The sequence below is a fragment of the Paramisgurnus dabryanus genome, chromosome 6 (genome assembly GCF_030506205.2).
Source record: "Paramisgurnus dabryanus chromosome 6, PD_genome_1.1, whole genome shotgun sequence".
Classification (NCBI taxonomy): Eukaryota; Metazoa; Chordata; class Actinopteri; order Cypriniformes; family Cobitidae; genus Paramisgurnus; species Paramisgurnus dabryanus.
Window position 1 is genome coordinate 15,407,344 of NC_133342.1, and position 21,700 is coordinate 15,429,043.

Sequence of the window (21,700 nt, forward strand, 5' to 3'; positions counted from 1 at the left end):
ATGGGCATTGTGTGAAAACTCTCAGAATTACTTTGAGATGATGTTGTGTTCAGATTGAGCCTGAAAGCACATATCACTTATGGGCCAGTAGGTGACACTCTTCTCTTCTGCTAGCACTTATGCCTGCAACGTACAGTAACAACATTTTAGGAAACATTTCCCCCACCTGCTGTTTCAGGGCCAGTGGCTTTAGTCCCCACCATCATAAACAGAGTGGAGTCCAAATCAACAGTCGAAGAAAAACGACCTCAGTATGTATGTGACTTTACAGACATAGTTGTGTTTTATTTGGTGTCTGACTAGTTGACCCTTGCGTTAAACGACAACACAGGGCGACACCTGGCAAGCTGTGTGTGTGTGTGCTGACTGCTCCCCTTACCAAATGCTGTGATATTGATGAAGGAATCAAACTGTTTCTCTGCTATAATTTGGGGACAGTTTGGTTTGTCAACATGGGTGTCTTGGCAAAAATTGAACCTGTATTAGCTATTCCTGGTTCTGAAAAGATGTTTACCTGCAATACTGTCTCTTTGTACTCAAAATGATCAGGGTTACAAATGAATGCAACTGCCCATGTAACTGATGGGACCTGAATACATTATGTAAGTGGTGGTGTGCTTGCATGTGCAAAATTCACAGCCACAATGCTATAGTACACTTTTCAAATTAAAGATTACAAAAAGTTATTTTCAGGCTGTATGGTTCCTTAAAACTATAAGATCCACAGCACCTTTCTGTTCCTTGTAGAAAAAAGACAGACTATTAAAGGAATAGTCTACTCTTTTGCCATATTAAACTATGTTATTACCTCAACCTAGACGAATTAATACATACCTATCTTTTTTCAATGCGTTCACTGTACAGCGTGTTGTGAATGTGTTAGCATTTAGCCTAGCCCCATTCATTCCTATGGTACCAAAAAAAAGTTTTATTTTGTGGCACCATACTTACTGGTATAACTTCTCATGTAACAGTCTTTAAATAGGGAAAACACAGAAGTGTTTGGTGGCTTTCCTGTTTGGTACCATAGGAATGAATGGGGCTAGGCTAAATGCTAACACATTCACAACACGCTGTACAGTGCACGTATTGGAAAAAAATAGGTATGTATTAATTCGTCTAGGTTGAGGTAATAACATAGTTCAATATGGCAAAAGAGTAGACTATTCCTTTAAGTGATAAAAAAAAATATATTTTTGGCATCACTATGAAAAACTCTTTTAGAAACTTTATTTTTAAAAGGACACTTTTTTTGAAAATATGCTCATTTTCCTGCTCCCTTGGAGTAAAACATTTAATTTTTACCATTTTGGAATCCATTCAGCTGATCTCCGGGTCTGGCGCTACCACTTTTAGCATAGCTTAGCACAATCCATTGAATCTGATTAGACAATTAGCATCACGCTAAAAAATAACCAAAGATAATTGTAATAAGATATTAATAATCAAGGTCTTTGCTGCTTTAACATGGCTGCAGCAGGCGCAATGATATTACGCACTGCCCGAAAATACTCCCCTTGGTTACTTTCAATAGCAGGGGACTATTTTCAAGTGCTGCGTAATATCATTGCGCCTGCTGCAGCCATGTTACATTAGCAAAGTCCTTGATTATTACGCCTGAATGAGAATTGTATTTTTTTATATGAAAAGTAGAAAAAAAAGCTTTGAAATGTAGAGCCATATTAGCAAACCTCTTTCAAACCTGCTACACAATTTGAATGATCATTTGTGTTCATACTGTTAAGTTAAAATGTTATTGAATTAACTTATTACAGTAAAAGAAAACAGAGGCTGACCAAGTGTTGAAATAAATGGTTTAGTCTTTCTTTTACTAGACGGCTGCATTCCTGCGAAACAGCTGTGTAAACCACAGACGATCATCTAATCCCATGAACTAATGAGATGTTTTATTGCTCAAGAGTCTTAATAGAGTTTTCAGGTATGTTTTGTTTCAATTTCAACTTTGTCTCAGATGTTTTTCCTAGAATTCCTTGGTAGAAATGAAAACGTATATGGATGAGACAACTATAGAGCAATTCATATTTAGGGGTTTCATTATTATAATAAATTTAAACTGCTATAACAATTTTTCTGTTAAATATTTTCACATCCAGAAACATCAGTGAAAAACCTTACATTGTCTTCTTTAAAACAAGACCAAGATTAGTCTTTTAGACCAAAAAATGCCAAAGTTACATTAATTTGAAGCTACACATCAACTTTTCACCCCCCACTCAAAAGGGTGGAGTGACAGGTAAGTGGTTTTAAAGGAATAGTATTAAAAGAAAAATCCAGATAATTTACTCATCACCATGTCATCCAAAATGTTGATGTCTTTCTTTGTTCAGTCGAGAAGAAATTATGTTTTTTAAGGAAAACATTGCAGGATTTTTCTCATTTTAATGCACTTTAATAGAGCCCAACATTTAATACTTAACTCAACACTTAACAGTTTTTTTTCAACGGAGTTTCAAAGCACTCTAAACGATCCCAAACGAGGCATAAGGGTCTTATCTAGCGAAACAATTGTCATTTTTGACAAGAAAAATAAAAAATATGCACTTTTAAACCACAATTTCTCGTCTAGATGTGGTCGTGATGCGTCAGCGTGACCCCATGCAATACGTCATGACGTCAAGAGGTCACAAAGGATGAACGCGAAACTCCGCCCCAGTGTTTACAAGTGTGTTGAAAGAGAACCGTTCCGACGTTGTTGTATGTCAACTGATACTAATTAATGTCTTTGTGTCAGTTTATTGTTTACAATGGTCTTCAAATGTGCGTTTTATATATGTAAAACGTGACCTCCCTACGTCACTACGCATTTACGTTAGGTCACGCTGGACCGGACCTAGACGAAAAGTTGTGGTTTAAAAGAGCATATATTTTTTTTTCTTGTCAAAAATGACAATCGTTTCACTAGATAAGACCCTTATGCCTCGTTTGGGATCGTCTATAGTCTATAGTCCTTTGAAACTCCGTTAAAAAAAACTGTTAAGTGTTGAGTTAAGTATTAAATGTTGGGCTCTATTAAAGTCCATTAAAATGAGAAAAATCCTGCAATGTTTTTCTCAAAAAACATAATTTCTTCTCGGCTGAACAAAGAAAGACATCAACATTTTGGATGACATGGTGGTGAGTAAATTATCTGGATTTCTCTTTTAAGAAAATGGAATAATCCTTTAACACTTTTGGTGCGCATCGGGGTCAATTTCACCTCCGATTTTTTTGGTTCGATTGGATGATGTGAACATCCACAAACTGCACCCGAGCCCACCAGGAAAGTGTGGGCTGGGGTACAGCTCGTGTGGACTGCGATACTGTTATGAACACAATCGAATTAAATCGAACCGCTAATAATGACGCTCGCCGGCTTGTTTGAGCTAATTTACATTGATGACGCGTACATGTGTATATCTGGGCACGAATCATAATTTTGCAATCATCGGTCAACCCACTTTCTTTTATACAATTTAAGTACTTTTGCAGCAGAAAGATGGAAGTGGATTTCTTTAATTTGTTTTTTGATAACAAAGCCAAAGGTTCAAATTAAGAACAATGAGGAAACGAACAACAATGTCTATTTTTGGTGCTTTCCCTTTTATAGCTGCTGCCTAGCAACATCATTTGGCTGCAGCTTGATGACGCAAGTGTACCGCGGTTCAGAACAAGATATTATAATGTTAACATAGACCACCATGAATGGGGGGCAATCGAATTCGGGTTCAGAGCCATCGAACTGAATATAAAACCACCCTTAGTGTACAATACAGAAGCCTTATTGATTTGGGTGTGGACGTAATATTAGAGTTTACGTTAAGATCTTCAACTTATTTTTGTACTTTGACCAATGTAAGCTCAATTAGAAACATGTAAGGAGATACATCCCTCTATAAGATGTGGCCTTTTCCCAGGAAAAACTGAAGCTGGTCACTTAAAGGTGCAGTGTGTCACTTTTAAAAAGGATCTCTTGACAGAAATGCAAAATAATATTCAAAACAATATTATCAGGGGTTTATAAAGACCTTTCATTATGAACCGTTATGTGTTTATTACCTTAGAATAAGACGTTTTTATCTACATACACGGAGGGTCCCCTTAAATGGAAGTCGCAATTTTGGGCCGCCATGAAGCCCTTAACGGACAACATTTTTTACTAAGTTGTCTCCAACGATGACATATTTGTCCGGTGGTGGCTATCATAGCTTCTCTTTGTGTTTCAAAAGCGAGGGGTGAGTAGTGGACTGAACCGTTGTTTGCAATTCGCAACCTCACCACTAGATGCTGCTAAAATTCACACACTGCACCTTTAAGCAAAGGTTCTTCATTTTCTCGACATTTAATCTAATTAGTAGTGATGGGGACGAGACCGCCTATCCCGAGTCCGAGTCAAGGCCGAGTCTTTGAAGGGTCGAGACTGAGTTGAGACCAAGTCCGTTGGTTTTCAAATAGATTCGAGTCCTAGTCAAGACCGAGTCCTTTAGGAGTCGAGACCGAGTCGAGACAAAGACTATAAAAACATGTCAGTTTCCATATTCATGATTTAATATAACCCCAGTTAATAATTAACAGTTAGGCCTACAGGCTAAGCTAGATTGGGAATTGTTAAGAGGAGCTATCTTAACGTCTTAATATGGACTATGCTTTTACTATAATAAAAAATCCCTACCACGCGCATCATCTTCTGCCGATTTTTCTGGAGATAAATAAACGGCTCTGATGGCAGTATCTTTGCATTGCACCATGGGATGTCATTTTCAAATAATTCAAAACATTGCATTTTATTATTATTGTTATTGTTGTTGTGTGTTTTTTATATGAACATAAAAATTGTGTTGTTCTCGAGGACTTGATCTGAAATTACAAGTCCTCTCCTCTCACTGTGGTCCGAGACCAAGTCAAGACCGAGTCTTTGAAGGAAGGAGTCCGAGACGAGTCAGAGAAAGCAGAAATCGGTCTTGAGTCCGGTCTCGCGTCCGGTCTCGTGTCCAAGACTCGAGTACTACATCACTACTAATTAGAAACAACTGAGAATGAGAATTTTCTTTTTCGTGAATGTACCCTTCACGTATACCCTTCACGTATCCCCCCCCCATACGTTGGCGCTCACTCCCACCAAAGAAAATTAATAACATAAAACAATCTCTAACTTAGAATTTTAATTAAACAAAACAATAAATAATGCAATTGCTTTGCTTTTGGTTAGCAGCCTTGTTTTTCTAAGGTAGAATTTATGATAAATTAATGTATTTTACAAAATGTCATAAAACTGGAGCCCTTTGGCAACATCTTGCACCCCCAGTTTGAGAATCACTGCCTTAGTGAAACATTAATGTCTAGTCAATATGTTGAGATGATCAAATTTTTCATCTTTGAAGGGCATGTGATTGAAAAATAACAGCTCCCCAAAAAAAGATACTGGATCAATACTCCACAAAAACGGTTAAACAGTTCTATAATATATCAATAGAATAGCTACTAAACAACAAACAAGTTCCTTTGGTTAAGAGAGAGCGTAAAATTATCTTGCCTAGGTGGGTTTCATTTTTATTTTATTATAATGGTTTATTTAATTTGTGTCACAATGCAATAGGCAAATCTTTTTAGTACGTGTTTACTTTTAACCTTGACTTCAATATCAACGCATTGTTATGCTGTGAGATTGGAACAATATTTCTTCTTGACATGAATCATTTTTCCAGTCATCTGTATCTATTTTATTCATCTATATTTATTTATGTGGTCCGGAGATACTGCGGAGAAACTCAACTGAGAGGAGCATTTTTCAATATAAAGAAGGCTCAAGGAATATTGTTTGACGGTAAATGTTGAACTGGAACTACGTTAGTATGTATAACTGGTGGTGTAAAAAATATTATTTTGACTGAATGTCCAAAATACCATAAACAAATGCAGACGTGACATCACTTGCTTATATTCTCAGAAGAGTTCAGTTGACTGTGTAAATAAACAGGCAGATTTTTGAATGTGTTGTGTGGGATTGCTAAACTGTCTGAAATAAAGGTACAAAAGCTTTCTCTGTCCTAATATGTAAAGGTCCTATGCATCTCTTACTGTAATGTAAATAACTGACAATAATATATGAATGCAATATATTGTAATTGTATAGCCTACAGTATATTAAATCATATTCATATATTGAATTAATTGCATATAAAATCTTTTAAGTGATCTAAAATAAAGAATGTCACACCAATTTTAATTCTATTCAGCAACACATTTTTAATAGTTTTATCACAAAGACACATACTAGAAGAAAATTGTATTTAATTACCATAGACAATTATACTGGTCTATTGTTAGGACCCTAGTGACGCATGGCTTATGAATATATAGCCTTTGTCCAGGAGGCATGGCTGAAATATGTCATTTGAAACCGGAAGACGCCTACACGCATTTCATAAATTCTGAGCTCATAACATTTTTTTTGTAGCTGAAAAATCATTAAATGAAACAAGAAAAAAATCGAAGGACTCCAGCATATATGAGATTCTTTTTGTATGACTAATAGACAATGCAACTCCATCGATTTGTGGATTTCATGGTTGTAAAGAATTTTTTAGTTTAACCAGCATTGTAGATTAGAATAAAATACTGTAAATGTTACTTCTCCAGGGTTGCCACTGCATGCCGGGTCACAGTACTGTTTGTCTTCTCACAACGGTCTTTGTAAATTGTCTGCTGAGCTCAAGCATTACTATCTGCATTTAGACATGAAGGTCACTTTAAAAGGGGTCACATAACAATTGCCATTGTAATGGATCTGAACTCCTCCCAGGGTTCATTCCAAGTGAACAACAGGCCAGAGCCAAAATAACTTTCTGGACAGATCCCGCATGGTTCACAAGTTTGTCTCATGGCAGGCATGTTTGAAATACATTCAACAATGATCACCTGATATAGACTTAACACAGCTTGTGTTGTTATGCAAAACTGGAGCCATTTATACCCATGACCAACACACACAGTTCTTGCCATCTGTGGCAGGTTGAGGTTGGCCATGAAGTGGACTTCGTATTAAGTTCACAGAGGTGTCAAAGAGAGGCATTATTAAAATGGATGTTTTCGAAATCACTGCCTTCTTTTAAGTTTCATGGATGGTTTTTATTTTTATTTTAACCATGAGACTGGAGCTACTGTCACACTTTGTAGTGAATATTTCTGAAGTGAAGGAAGATTTTGAAAGAGAGCTTCTATGAATGCACATGCATTGAAGTTTTGACTACAAAAGAATATACAAACATAAAAAATATTGAACATTTCAATTATTTTTGCTCGCAGGAAAAAGATTTTGTTGACCACACATTGACCTTTTGTGATAATATCCATCTCTATAGCAGCCAGGGTATGCTGTCAGGGTAAGTTCTCACAGTAGGAACCCCTCATTAAATAGCAAATTGTAGGTTTTTCAGCAGAATTTGACAACTACACACACAAAACAGTTCATTAAACTGTTCAAATATTAAACCTTTGCTGGCCAACAAAAATGTATGAGTTTCCTCTTGTCCTGAAAAGCAGTTCAACATGAATGCATGCATGTGATTGTATTTTATTCACTTGTTAAGACAAGAGTTAAAATTATGATGCATTTGAATATTGTTTGGATGACAGATAGACAAAAACAATCCTAAATGAAGACTGAAACTAACATTATAACTTTGCTATAATGGAGACAACGTGTGTGACAACTAGCCCCGGTCTCCACATAACAATGTGCCCAAAAATGTCCAGCTCTGTTTTCTGTAAGGAGTGAGTTGGCTTTTTGCAAACCTCTCATTTATAAATGTAATGTCACAATTCTCTATAATTGTAGGATTTTCCACAAAAATATTGGAAAGCACATTGTCCACAAATCATTAAGCAGAATGTCACTTATAATAACACCATGCTACCATTAGATTTGTTGTTTTTGCAATTGTATAGTGATCATCATATATAATTATTCTCAGTCTCTATATTAGAAAAAAACAGAAAATACAGGAAATGTGTATGTAGTATTAAAAACAGTATAAAAGTATAAGCTGAATTGTCAAGTATTTAGGGTAAACTTCCCTCCACTTGAACAATAGCAGGAAACTGCAGGATCTCTTAAACCTAAATGAAATTAAATCCTAATATCTAATTCTAATCGAATGACTTCAATCTCCTCAAAAAAAGCTCAAGATGTGTTTTGTACCAAGAGAGGTCACACTAAATACCGACAGATGCCTGAAATAGACATTTGTATCTGAGTGAAAATAAATATGGATGGAGATTAAAACTTTGCTAAAACAACAACGCTGGTGATGGTGGCCTAAGACTTTTGCACAGTACTGTATTTATTATATCGATAGGCCTATATTTTTATAGAATTTGCATTTTATGAAATATCTCATTCATTATTCATGAATTGTTTTACATGCATGTTGATATGAGGTTGCAATGTGAAGTAGATGTATCTGGCAGCTGAAAAGGACATATTTGCATGTTTATTGTATTGGATTTATCAACAAGCACTCTAGATTTCAATATATACAGTCATGACATCTGACTGATTCATGCCAGAACAAAAATGGGGCTCAACTTCACTCTTGTCTTATAAATTACAAATAAGTTATTTGCATATTCACGAACACCAGCACGCATGCACACATGCACAAACACTTATGCACACACACACATACAGTGGCACAGGTCACAAGCACAAACAAACACAAGCTTACTGTAACAAATGTTGTGGCAGGTTTTGCCAACCTGTAAGTCCCTAATGCTTATAGGATACACAAGAACACCGCATTGCTGAATGGACTGACTATATATTTGTCACATACAATTCACTAGTTCCTTTTAAGCTAATTTTTCTAGACACTAATTTAGGTAATGTTCCACTTATATTTTGTTCATTTATAGTAAACACATTCAATGACGTGACGTTAATTATTTTGTGTCCGTATGGTTCAATTAAAGGAACAGTATGTAGGATTGTGGCCAAAACTGGTATTGCAATCACAAAACTTGTGGCTAAAACTGGTACTGCAATCACACAACTGGTGGCCAATACACAAAATGACAACATAAACATCAGTTGAGGGCTGCAACTCCACTTTTTAAATGACAATATCCTAGCCAGACCACTGTTGTCAGTGATATAAGTATTTGAAATAAAAATGATTTCTTAATGTCTAGTGACATATCAGGGCTATTTTATGATTAATTTATATACATTTCTTACATACTGTTCCTTTAAATGTAAAAGGGTTAAATTTTCAAAATAAATTTGCACATAAATTGCATACATTCTCTTTTTTGAGGACCAAGTCTAAAATTTCTGGTTTTATTTCATTTTGAAAGAATACTGTATTTGGGGAATAATTGCAAAAATGTCAATGTGGTGTAACCGGTATGTGTCAATTAGTGTAACTAGTATTTTTTTTAAATGAAAATATAAATATATTCACAAAAAATGTGGAATAAAAATAATCATCAAGTTTAGTGTAATATGATTTTTTTTACATACAGTTTTACATCATTTGTCAAAGATTATTTAGAAAACAGAGCTGTTTTCGGCATATGTCAGGACAAATATTACAAAAATGCATTAAAATTTACATTTAGAAATAACCAAACAAATGATATTTTAAAATTATTATTATTATTATTTTGATGATTACACTTACATGCCATCAAGGTGGATAAAATATTTAATATTTCTCATTCTTTGGTGCAATTTGCGGTTGCACCATTTGACATTTTCAGGTCCATTCAGTCTTAAAGGACAAGTTCGGTATTTTAGACTTAAAGCCCTGTTTTCAGATTGTTTATGGTAAAATAGAATGGTTTTGACTGAAATTTCGACATTTGCGGCTGCCCTGAGAATTTTCGCGTGTTTGTGTTTCAGCTCAGACCTCTACAATGGATTTAATGGTGCACTGGAACAATCCTTCCTAAAATGCATTAAACTTTCGTTTACAAAGACGTGAAACTCACCGAGTGTTTAGGGGTGTTCACTGATATGCTCACACAAAAATCGCTCCAAAAGACGCATTCCAACAGGTTTTATCGTAGTTTTTACCAACTCCATTGACTTGTATTAGATGTCCTGTGAGGTACGGTATTACTCCGCGCCGGGAACTTTGTTTCTATGCTTGCAATTGGCAAAGGCGGATTAGCGCCACAACCTGGGCTGGAGTGTTTATTATTCAAGCTCTAAGCGGAAGAATGTACGGGTGTGAGGCGTTTGGAAAAATAGGTCCACAAGTTAACAACGAATGCTAAAACAGCTGTTGGAAAGCATCTTTTGCAGCGATTTTTGTGTGAGCATATCAGTGAACACCCCTGACCACTCTGTGAGTTTCACCTCTTTGTAAACGAAAGTTTAATGCATTTTAGGAAGGATTGTTCCAGTGCACCATTAAACCCATTGTAGAGGTGGGAGCTGAAACACAAACACGCGAAAATTCTCAGGGCAGCCGCAAATGTCAAAATTTCAGTGAAAACAGGGCTTCAAGTCTAAAAAACCGAACTTGTCCTTTAACTTTCATAAAAATGGTGCAAATGTCATTTTTTATTGCATTAAATGAACATAAATACACTATGTGCATTGAAATAAACCTGATGCAAACAAGTTTTTAAAAAATATTTTAGAATTTCTCATCTTTCTAAACCGTTATTGTTACTGACCCACATACACACACACAAATACACTGTATACAAAATAAACTGCTTTGAAAATACGTCTATTTTTTGTATATGTAAAACTCATCCAACCTTAATTTCTTGCCCTCTTTCATCCTTCTTTGTGATTTAAAATAAAGTGGATTTTCAATTAAGCACAGCAAATTGCTTTGTCATGGATTGAAACACTAGGCCAGGCACTATTTGTTTAAACTAACAACAAGCCACATAACAGCTGATCTTGTTTGTCAAGTTAACCTCAACCTCTTAAATTGAATCAGCTGTGACTCCAAACATTTATAACACTTATAAACTCTAGGTGGTCTTCAGGTGAATGCAGAAATGTTAGGACCATTTTATTTTTAAATTATGAGAATCCAAAAAAATCTAGATACATTACACTCCTAAAAATAAAGATGAAAAGCTATTAAAAATATATATATTTTTGGTTCCCAAAGAGTGATTCAAGAAAAAAGGTGCTTAAATCAAGAACCACAAATATTGTTTTGTGAAACCGCAAAATATTTCTTTTATAACAATTATGAGCAATTTTTTATCTTTTTTTTGAGTGGATCTACCCCACACATGTTGAGATTGCATTGATGATAATTACTTTCTTTCTTTGCATATACAGATTAATCTTTTTGCTAGTTATGTTTTAATAAACAATGGTTGACATGGTGTCATGATGTATAAATCTCAAGCAAGATCTGAAAAATTGCTCCTTTCGGGTGACAGAGTTTTTGACCTGGATGTAATTAGAGTTCTGCTTCATTCGCTGGAGAAATTATGTTCCTATTACTTTTAAATTGGCAGAAAATTCATCATGACTTCTGCATATTACAGATGAATGTTGATGATCTCTTGATGATGATTATAATCTCCCACTTCTGGCACCATTAATGCAGGCAATAAAATGTATCTCGTTGCATGTAGGTCCATATCTTAAAATTCTGAATCACTATCATTCTGTAAAACACACACACACACATCTCAGTGACTGAGCTGAAGCTTTCACATGGAAATGTGCCTGATTACACTCGATTTAACATCCTGTTGTTCCAATTTATCCGTGAACAGCTGAAGACCTGAAATCAGAAAAGATCTGTCATGCATTCTGACAAATCCAAGCCCAACCCTTCACAACAGCCTGTGACCTCATGTGTTTTTCACCATGTCTCCATGCTGGCTCCGAGTGTGAAGACGAATCAAAGCAAGAACAATGGATTTCGAGCCTAATGATCAAACTCGGCCTGTACAGATGGACGAGAGCGTCTGTTATGATAGAACAGTGTGTCTTAAATAGAATCCATGAGGTACGGCCTTGTATGGCCTTCCTCTTTGTATTTGGCACCATTCTGGGACAGAGGGGGTGGAGCACACCTGAAAAAACGAGGATAAATTGCCCCCCAGCACCAAAGCTCTGTACCAGAGCGTGTCTGACCCTGTGTTGTCTCTGTCCCTCTGTGTCGCATCTTAACCCTCATCATGGCCCCCAAGAAGAAGGAAGAGCCCAAACCAGTAGCTGCCCCTAAGCCCCCAGAGCCTGAACCCCCTAAGGAGCCTGAGTTTAACCCCGCTGAAGTCAAGGTAATTTTATGGTGATGCACTTCGCCTAATGGGTCTTAATTGAGGTTAATTGGGGAAGATGATGTATTTAAGTGATAGATATGCAGCTTGGATTATTGCATACCTTGATTTTCGATTGATCAAGGGGGGGCAAAAACTTTACAAAACCTTCGCAAGGTGTTTTTATCCAATTTTATCAGTATGTGTGTTTCCTGGGAGTCAAACCCAGGACCTTTTGGGCTGTTAACGCAATTTTCTACCAACTGAGTTATAATATGAGTTAAATGTGAATTTTAAACAGTACAACCTATAATAAAGACATCACAACAATTAGACTATACAACTATAGTATGGAGCTTGCAACAGCATTGTCGCATTTGATTGGTCGGTTACATGAATTGGTAATACTTTGATTGCATGCTTACATTATATTTAGTTATATTTTATATATTTTAGCATAACCCTAAAATTTGTTCAATTTATGCTAAAACAAGAAAAAAAGACATTGAAGATATTCTCTAAACTGTTTTTTTTTTTTTTTTTTGAGTTTTGCTTTTGATAAAAGTCTCTTGTTTTAAAGTTTTTAAGATATTTTTACTGGTGAACAATCAAAAATGCTTGAAGAACAAAGGGAAGGTGACACAGCTGCTCGCGAACGATGACTTTAGTTGCTCTTTTACAACAGCTTGGCATCTGAGCTTTATACCTTGAAGATTAAAAAGGACAAAAGTTGTCTGTTATCTTGACATCAGTTCCTCTATTGAATTTCCCGAGGCCAAATGTGACCTTCTCGCCAAGATAACTGCTATGCTTTTGTTGGTCTCTTTGATGTCCACAAGCTATTTCTGAGCAACATCAGACACCATGTGATAATACTGCGGTGCATCCAGGGACAACTTGCTGTTGAACAATGCCTGTAAATTCCAGGATCAGAGTTGACCATTGCAGATATATTTGGCATTGTGTTGCGTACATATTTGTTGAAGCTCATAATTTATCGGAGAAGCAGATCGCAGTAAACTAAACAGTTGTCAACGTTTGTTATTGTGCAGATTCGGTACTCATCGTTCCCACGTTTAAATGTTTTTGCAACTCAAAGTTTCATGTATTTAGACACGGAAAACATACAAATACAATATACTTTACTATATTACAAGTAATACCCAGTGGTATATCCATTTCCCAACATTTAATTTCTTGCAGATGGAGTGATTTTTTGTTTTCATGGTCACATAGTGGAAAGTTGACCACATTGCTTAGGTTTCAGAAGAGCCAACACAACAAAAGTGATTTTGGTGGTCAACATTGCCCACCCAACACACACATCGTTTCCATAGTCTAAAATCTTGGTTATGGGAAGCGTTTATATACTCCAAACCATTGAGGTTTAGGCAGTACTCAATGTGATTTTCATTATGCTATTTCACAGACCACCCATAATGTGCTGTGATTTCTTTCTCTATATTTGCTATTCTGTATTCTGCAAATATGTAGTGGTATGAAACAATGTTTATAATGGCTGGGCTCTGATGACCGATAATTATAATTTGCATCTATTATTTTCCAATCCCACAACATTGTTTCTATCATTCTTATGCTTCAGTGTTTTGTGCACGGTGAATTTGGATTAACTCTTTTTGACAGTTGTTTTGCTAATCGATAATGTCAAAAGTAACCCAATTTGTTTTAATTTATTCTGCAAATTAAACAATAAAGCACTAGTTTCAAGTATAAGAGTCTACTTACAGTAAAACTGTGGCATGACAAAACACGTAATTACATGTTTTTGTGTTTGTGAATGAGGCTTAATATTGCCAGTAACATTTCCATTAGGCTATTCAATCTCAGTGACCAAGTCAGAATAACAGAAATCATATTTAGGTGCTCTATAAAAAGTATCTTGTCAGTGCTATGCGTTAAATCACTGTCTAAAAGTTTCCCTGACCTGTAACAAAGTTCACCCTGAAATGACAAAAGGGGTGTCGGGTGTACAACTGCGAGCCCACACCAAGGTTGTTAACAGATTTTTTTAGACAATGAGTGATGGGACAAACGGCTTGTGTAACCCTAAACCGTTGTTTCTGACGGGTGCGCCCAGACATTTGACATCCGTGGGCGTCTGTAGGGTCAGGGTGGTGGATAGGTGTCCAATAAAAAAAAAAACAAATGGCACATTTTTATCACGCAGTCATTTTATTATCTTCTCTGTTAAGCTTAAGATTTTGGTCATCTTTTCTTTAATAAAGAACAAAAAAGATAAAATAATACTAGATTCCTATTGTAATGCAATTGTTGTTGATTTTTTGCAGGTTGAATTTACTGCTGAGCAGATTGAAGGTGAGATATCAGATGCTGGCAATGCTTTGATTTGTTAAACAACAAAAGTATCTCACTAACCAATTCACAAAAAATGTGCTGCATTTTTGCCAAATCAACACATATTTTTATGTTGCTTTAACTTATAAATTCAAGTTAAAAATTGTTTAACTTAATTATTTTAAGTTATGTCAACTTTTTAAGCCAAAACTTAAAATAGTAGGTTAAATTGACTTTTTACAGGGTTCTTCATAGCAATGGCTCAGAAGAACCATTTTTGGTTCTCCAAAGAACCGTTAAGTTAAAGGTTTTTAAAAGAAACCATTTCTTTTTAACCTTTGTATACACTGAAAAAATAAAGGCTGGATTACTTAAAAATATAGTTCATCATTTTTGCATTATTTGCACAAATTTGTAGACTATTACATGAAATATTAAACAATTTATACAATTGCTTACAATTTCAAGTAAAAAAAAATGATGAACTATATTTTTAAGTAAATATTTTTTACAGTGTAGTGTCAATCCGTTTTCACCAAAAAGTACCTTTTATTCAACAAATTCTGTGAATTATGAAGCTTCTTTACTGTACCGTAGCCCAACAAAAAGCATTAAGTACCCTAAGGGGCTAATCACACCAACACGCTTTAAACGCTTGGAAACGCAAGGCACGACGCACTGCCTTTTTTTAAAAAGAGCAGTGCGACGTGGCTTTTTATATTGCTAAGCAACTACCGAGTCAGCTGTCTTGTCAATCAAATATTGAAGCATGAGCGCTCTTTTGTTGTTAACTGTCATATTAGCAGAAACTTTAAAAAGAGGGCGCTTGCTCTAACCTTGTTTGAGGATAAGAGGTGCACAAACACGGAGGAGAGAGTGAGCAAGTGGAGGCTGGTTCTTCAAAGCAACTGTAAACTTCCCTCACCACAACGTAAAGGCCCGCCTCTCACCTCATTCGATTGGACAATAGAAAGACGCGAATGACGTCGGGCGCTTCTCCAATCTCAGCGCTCCTTCAAAAGCACCTGCTGCGGCTGGCGGCAAAAACCGCAAGACGTTCGGCGCGCATAAACAGCGCGCAAACGTTCCCTGCCCATAGAATATTATTCAAAAAAGGCGCCTGCAACTGCCATAAACGCTTTTGGTGTGATTGGCCCCTTAGAGTGTTTATCTGAATTGTTTCACTACACTGTCAGAAAAAATACTTAAATGTGCACCCTAACTGTAACTGGGGCTGGTACCTTTCCAAAAAGTCATAGAAAAAAATACAAAGAAGCCCCCATACTGATTAAACTGCTTCAAATATAATTTAATACATTTCGACCTTCAGGTCTTCATCAGGCATGATGGGACCTGAATGTCAAAACGTTGTACTATTCAATTATATTTGGAGCATTTTAATCAGTTTGAGGGCTTCTTTGTTGTTATTACTGTGATTTATTATCCGTTGCCCTGCCCCTGAACCCAATTCTGGATGGTTTGGATGTGCAGACCTTTTCAAAATCTTTGACCGTTCCAAAAAGTACAGCTTGGCACATAAAGAGTTCATATTAGTATCTCAAAGGTAATATATTGGTACCATACAGTGTACATAAGGGTATATTAGGACCTTTTTAAAGGGTACTGCCCCATTGACAGAGTACAACAGCAAGTTAATGTGTTGCAATATGGGCAGCAAAATTTTATATATTAAGATTGCTTGAGTTTGGTGAAGCCCAAAACCCAACAAAAGTGCAGCAAAACCTTAAAGGGTCCATGGTATAAAAATCTGACTTTTTCCACGTTTAAGTGCTATGATTGGGTCACCAGTGCTTCTATCAACCTATAAAACGTGAAAAAGTTCAACCCAGTAACCTAGTTTTAGTAAACCATTCTCTACAAGCACGTGAAAAAATAAGTGGTTGAAATTTGGCTCTCCTTATGTTGTCGTAAGGAGCTCTTATTATTATAATACCGCCCCTTAATCTGCACTATCCAACCACAACACTGCCATTTAGTGCAAAGAGAAAGAGAAAATAATTCACAGCACAATTGCGTTTTCATTTCAACAAACCAGCATCATTGTATTCAGTGTTTGCATTTCATCTGCTCATTTGCATTTTAAAGGACACGCCCAAAATGGCACATTTTTGCTCACACCTACAAAGTGTCAATTTTAACATGTTACAATAAATTATTTATATGGTATTTTGAGCTAAAACTTCACATATGTGTTCTGGGGGCACCAAACATTTATTTGAAATCTTAAAAAAGTCTTGTGACATGGCCCCTTTAAACCACCATCACCTATGGCTTTGAATTCGACCGAGACATGAACTTACAACCTGCTGGTTGGCAAACTGCATGGAAGGGTTTAAGAGTCTGCTAATGTCCCACTGTCTTCCTTTCTGTAGATTTCAAGGATGCGTTCCAGCTGTTTGACAGGACGCCAACAAATGAGATGAAAATCACCTACGCTCAGTGCGGTGACCTGATCCGGGCTTTGGGTCAGAACCCCACAAACGCTGAAGTCATGCATGTCCTTGGCAAACCCAAAGCTGAAGGTGAGCTCCTCAGTCCTCACTTCTCCTAGTTCACACTTTATTGATCCATAACAAAATCCACAATCGTTTCACCATTGTGTTGGCAGAAATGCATGTGAAGATGTTGGATTTTGATCAGTTCCTACCCATGCATCAGCACATCTGCAAGGCTAAAGACCGTGGAACCTTTGAAGACTTTGTAGAGGGTCTGAGGGTATTCGACAAGGAGGGCAATGGAACAGTAATGGGTGCTGAGCTCAGACACGTCCTCGCCACTTTGGGTAAATTCTAACAATGATAATACTAATCATAATAGAAATCTTCATCATATTTCCTATGTATGAGTACACTCATGTATTATCTAATGTACATTCTTAGTCCTTACACTGAGTTTACTTGAGTTTACTTGACTTCCTTCCTTTGAGGGCGCACGATGTGAAGCTCGTCACAATATGTATGTACTGTAGCCCACCATATGTGTGGCTCGTCATTTCAAGATATGTGTTTGGCGCGTTATGTAAACTTATGTGCATCACGAGTGATGTCAAAATACGTGCCTGCTGCAGACACGTCTAAAGTGTTTATGATAAAGAGACTCGCTTTATCTCATGTGTAATCCGAGATTAATGTTAAATTAGTGTCTTGTGAGTATTTTGTGAACGTGAGCATTTCTTTTATCATAAACCCTTTCGACGCACGTGCAGCAGGCTCGTATTTTGACAAGAGCATATGATGCACATAAGTTTACATAACGCACCGAACACATATTTTGAAATGATGAGCAACACACATGACACTTTAAACACATATATTTTGAATTCGTGCACCTTGAAAGAGAAGTCACCGGTCACCTGTTTTAGATTGCTTAATATGTTCTTGTTGACAATTTCATGGCAATTCAACCTACTTTATAAGTTTTGACTTGTGATAAGTTGACATAACTTAAAAAAAGTTGAAATTGTTTAACTTAATTTGTTAAAGGTGGGGTGCGCGATCTGAAAGCAAATGTTATACGCAACACACATACGCAACCCGGGCAATGATGTCGGGCAGTAGACACGCCCCCTTTTGCTGATTGGCTACAAGTGTGTTTTGGCACTCTGCCTGACTCCCTTTTCCAAAGTGTTTCTTAAAAATCGTGCATCCCGCCTTTAACATTTTTACAGTGTCATATTAATTGACATATTGATTTGTACGTTTAATTTTCTTTCTAATTTGTATGCTTTTATATGATTTGCTTTAGCCCCTGTGACGTTGGGTTTAGGGGCAGGGTGAAGGGTGGGGTATCTTTATTTTATTTTATTCTAATAATTGGTTATCCATACATTTTTTTTTTATATAAACCTATTAAATATTGAAGAATATTATAACTGGAAAAATACAGTAAGATGAGCTGGCACATCTAGTTGCACAAGATAAGGCATGAGGAATCAATCTTGTCTTGAGACTAACATGCTGATAACCTGACTGTGTGTGGTCGTGTCTGCTTGGTAGGTGAGAAGATGAAGGAAGATGAGGTGGAGCAGCTGATGGCTGGGCAAGAAGATGCAAACGGCTGTATAAACTATGAGGGTGAGTTTGTGGACAGCATCACAAGTATGCATACTGTAGATATAGCGTAGTACAAAACAAGTCACTTATACTTTACCATCAGCAGATAATATAACTGTTGACCTCTAGATGGCAGCGTTTACTAATTCTAGTTTTTGGACACCATGAATAGGATTGCATTCACATTAAATGAAAACAGCAGCAACCACAGTATTCCTGTATTGACTTTGTGTAAAATACATACAGACTAGAAGCAGAATTAGTTACATATGACTTTATCTTCTCTCTGTCTTTTTTTTGAAACAGCTTTTGTAAAACATATCATGGCTGGTTGAACAGGTATGGCAAATCAATCTCAGACTTGCATGTTAGTTTATTTTATCTATTAGTATTTTAATTAACAATTGATATTTAACAATTTTTTCTTTAAGTAATTTGTTTAAAGTAGAATCATTTGAATTCTTTTTAAACAGACTTTTTTTTTTTTAGATTATCAAGACACATCGATCGAGGATACAGAATGATGTCAGTTGTTTGTTTTCTGTTCGTTTGTTTTTAATGTGTTTTGTTTTTTCAAAAGCCCATGCGTTTGTCCACTGCCATGGGTCCACTGACATGATCTGTCTCCGTCCATCTTTCAAACGTTCCTTTTTATATGGCACCACAGTCTGTTTCGCCTAAAGTGACTCCATCATTCATCACGCCTGTTCTTTTTGTGAATCAAAAGTTCAATAAATTATTAAATGTCATGCTTAATTTAAACAGCCGCCTTTCTTTCTCTGAATCCTTTTCATCATTTCTGGATAACACCATCACTTGTAATAGATCTGCATTTAGAGGAATGTCTGGAGATGTGTATGAAACGTTTGGCTCACATATGCTTTCACTAACATGTAGTCTGAAGCAACAAGTCGTCGTTTAATAAGATGATGCCCGGGAGTGAGTAATGTGGTCACAGGCACCAGAAGTCAAGCACTTCCCATTAAACCAAGTCAGGGACAAATTAGCTTCTGGTAATGAAGTCTGGCTTTAATAGCATGCTATAGATAGATGAAAGAATTGAGGAATTAATAGATGGATGGAAAGCCACATTTAAAAAATGTATGAGTGCCAACACATTCTCATGAAAATTTGTTAGTAGTAAAATAGTGTATATTTTCTGACTTCATATTGTACAGTCAATAAAAATCACCTTGGGAACAATTGGTTAAATATTATTGCAAAATACAGCTTAGAAAAATGTGAGAAAAAATGTCTTTCATAAAAGTTTATCATAATGGAATTCAATTTTTAATTGCGACCTAGTGTAAGTGTCAGCCACAGTTATATCTGCATACAATATATAATAAATATAGTGGGGCATATGTAATGCTATAACTCTTGAATAGTAGCACAGGTAAAAATGGCAGGTGTTGTACTATCTGACAGAAAGCAGAATTTAAAGTCTCCCGAGCTTTTTCAGAAACAGCATTATTCCAAGAAATAATTTTTTTCACATCTATCACCCGTCAGTCTGTGCACTGTTTTCAATCAGGTTTGCCTCACATGTAAGACCAAGCAGTGAAATTCTCATTTTCTGTGGCAGTGGACGGGACTTTCTTGATTTAACACTTTTAAATTAACTCGGCTCTTATGGACTCTGTCTACCACAATCCTTCAGTGGTGAAGTAATGCAGTGTTCCATTATCCAATCTGTCTCCCTGCACATGATGTCATTTAATCACTTAAAGTGAACATAATACACTGGCTTATTTTTAATCCACTGTTGTCTCAAAAAGGGACAAATCCAATCCACTGGGTTGTAAATTTAACCTCCATATATGCAGGGTTGTTTCGAGACAAAATTTGGGGTTGTTTTAACCCATTGCTGGATCAAATGCAAACATTTTCTGGGTTAATTTAACCCAACCACTGGGTTTGTCTCTTTTAACCCAGAGTGTACAGCATTGGCCATATTAAATATTCATACACTCTTAAAGAAAAAGTTACAAGATTGTATTGGGGCTTTACTGTACCTTTTTCAAAATGTAACCTTTTGTACCTAAAAGGTGCATATTGGTACCTCAAATGTACACACTGGTACCTCATATCTGCACCACAATGGTATAGGACCTTTATAAAAGGTACCGTTCCAGTGACAACCTTTATTTCTGAGAATGTATAAATTAATTATTATTTATTTGGTATATTTCAAGTGACTAAACATGCTGGGATGTTTGATTCTATGCTTGGAAACAATATGTACAGATGGGTTAAATAAATATAGAAAATGTTCTTATTTGACCCAACCACAGGTTAAAACAGTTTGAACTGCTTTTATATATTTTTACTACATGAAAGAAATAGATTGCCTGTGGCCAAGACAGCTGTTACTGCGTTATCTATCAAAGACACTAGGTGGCAGTAATGCATCGTGCACTTACAGGTAAGTGACCCCCCAATTGATTTAGGCATTTCGTTCAGAATTATATTCTTATTTTTTTAATGCTTGAACAGAAACAACTTAATGAAAATATGTAGGCAACCTCATTACAACCTGACGTTACCAGCTCTTAGTGAACCAAAACCTTTGATTGATTATAACATCCATTTTACAGAATATAAAATAGCTTTATTGTCATGTTTGCTTGCAGTATTCACAATTAAATGCAACAGCAAGACACATAATTAAAGGGGCGGTGAATTTGTCGATTTTATTGTTTTATACTGTTGTCTACTTATGATGTTTGCGTGGTTTTTACATTCAAAAACATCAAAAGCAATAAGTAATACGCTATTTTGTAACATGGATTAGTGGCTGTCTGGAAAAAATTGTTCGTTTGAAGGGGCGGGCCGCATTGAAGACCTGGACGTAAACGCCCACTGCTATGATTGGACACCTTCATTCCCCATCATTACATGTGGGAAAATGTTTTAAAAACATAAAACAAAACAGTAAGCGAGCATCAGAATCTAAACTGCCACTGATAAATCCTTATCAATAACTTTGTTTATTTCTCTATTGTGCTTGTGAGGTTGCTCTTAGATACACGTAACGTTACATACTGTACCACAGTTATATGATAAAA

At 36.1% G+C, this 21,700-nt stretch overlaps 1 protein-coding gene across 1 annotated transcript; it reads left to right on the forward strand.

The window, feature by feature from the left end:
- The first annotated feature begins 12,089 nt into the window (after positions 1-12,089).
- On the forward strand, positions 12,090-19,394 carry myl13 (myosin, light chain 13). Its single transcript, XM_065267878.1, has 7 exons — positions 12,090-12,264; positions 14,553-14,580; positions 16,953-17,102; positions 17,189-17,362; positions 18,576-18,653; positions 18,939-18,971; positions 19,122-19,394. The coding sequence occupies exons 1-6, from the start codon at positions 12,163-12,165 to the stop codon at positions 18,965-18,967; spliced, it is 561 nt and encodes a 186-aa protein (XP_065123950.1). The 5' UTR covers positions 12,090-12,162; the 3' UTR covers positions 18,968-18,971; positions 19,122-19,394.
- Positions 19,395-21,700: the final 2,306 nt, after the last annotated feature.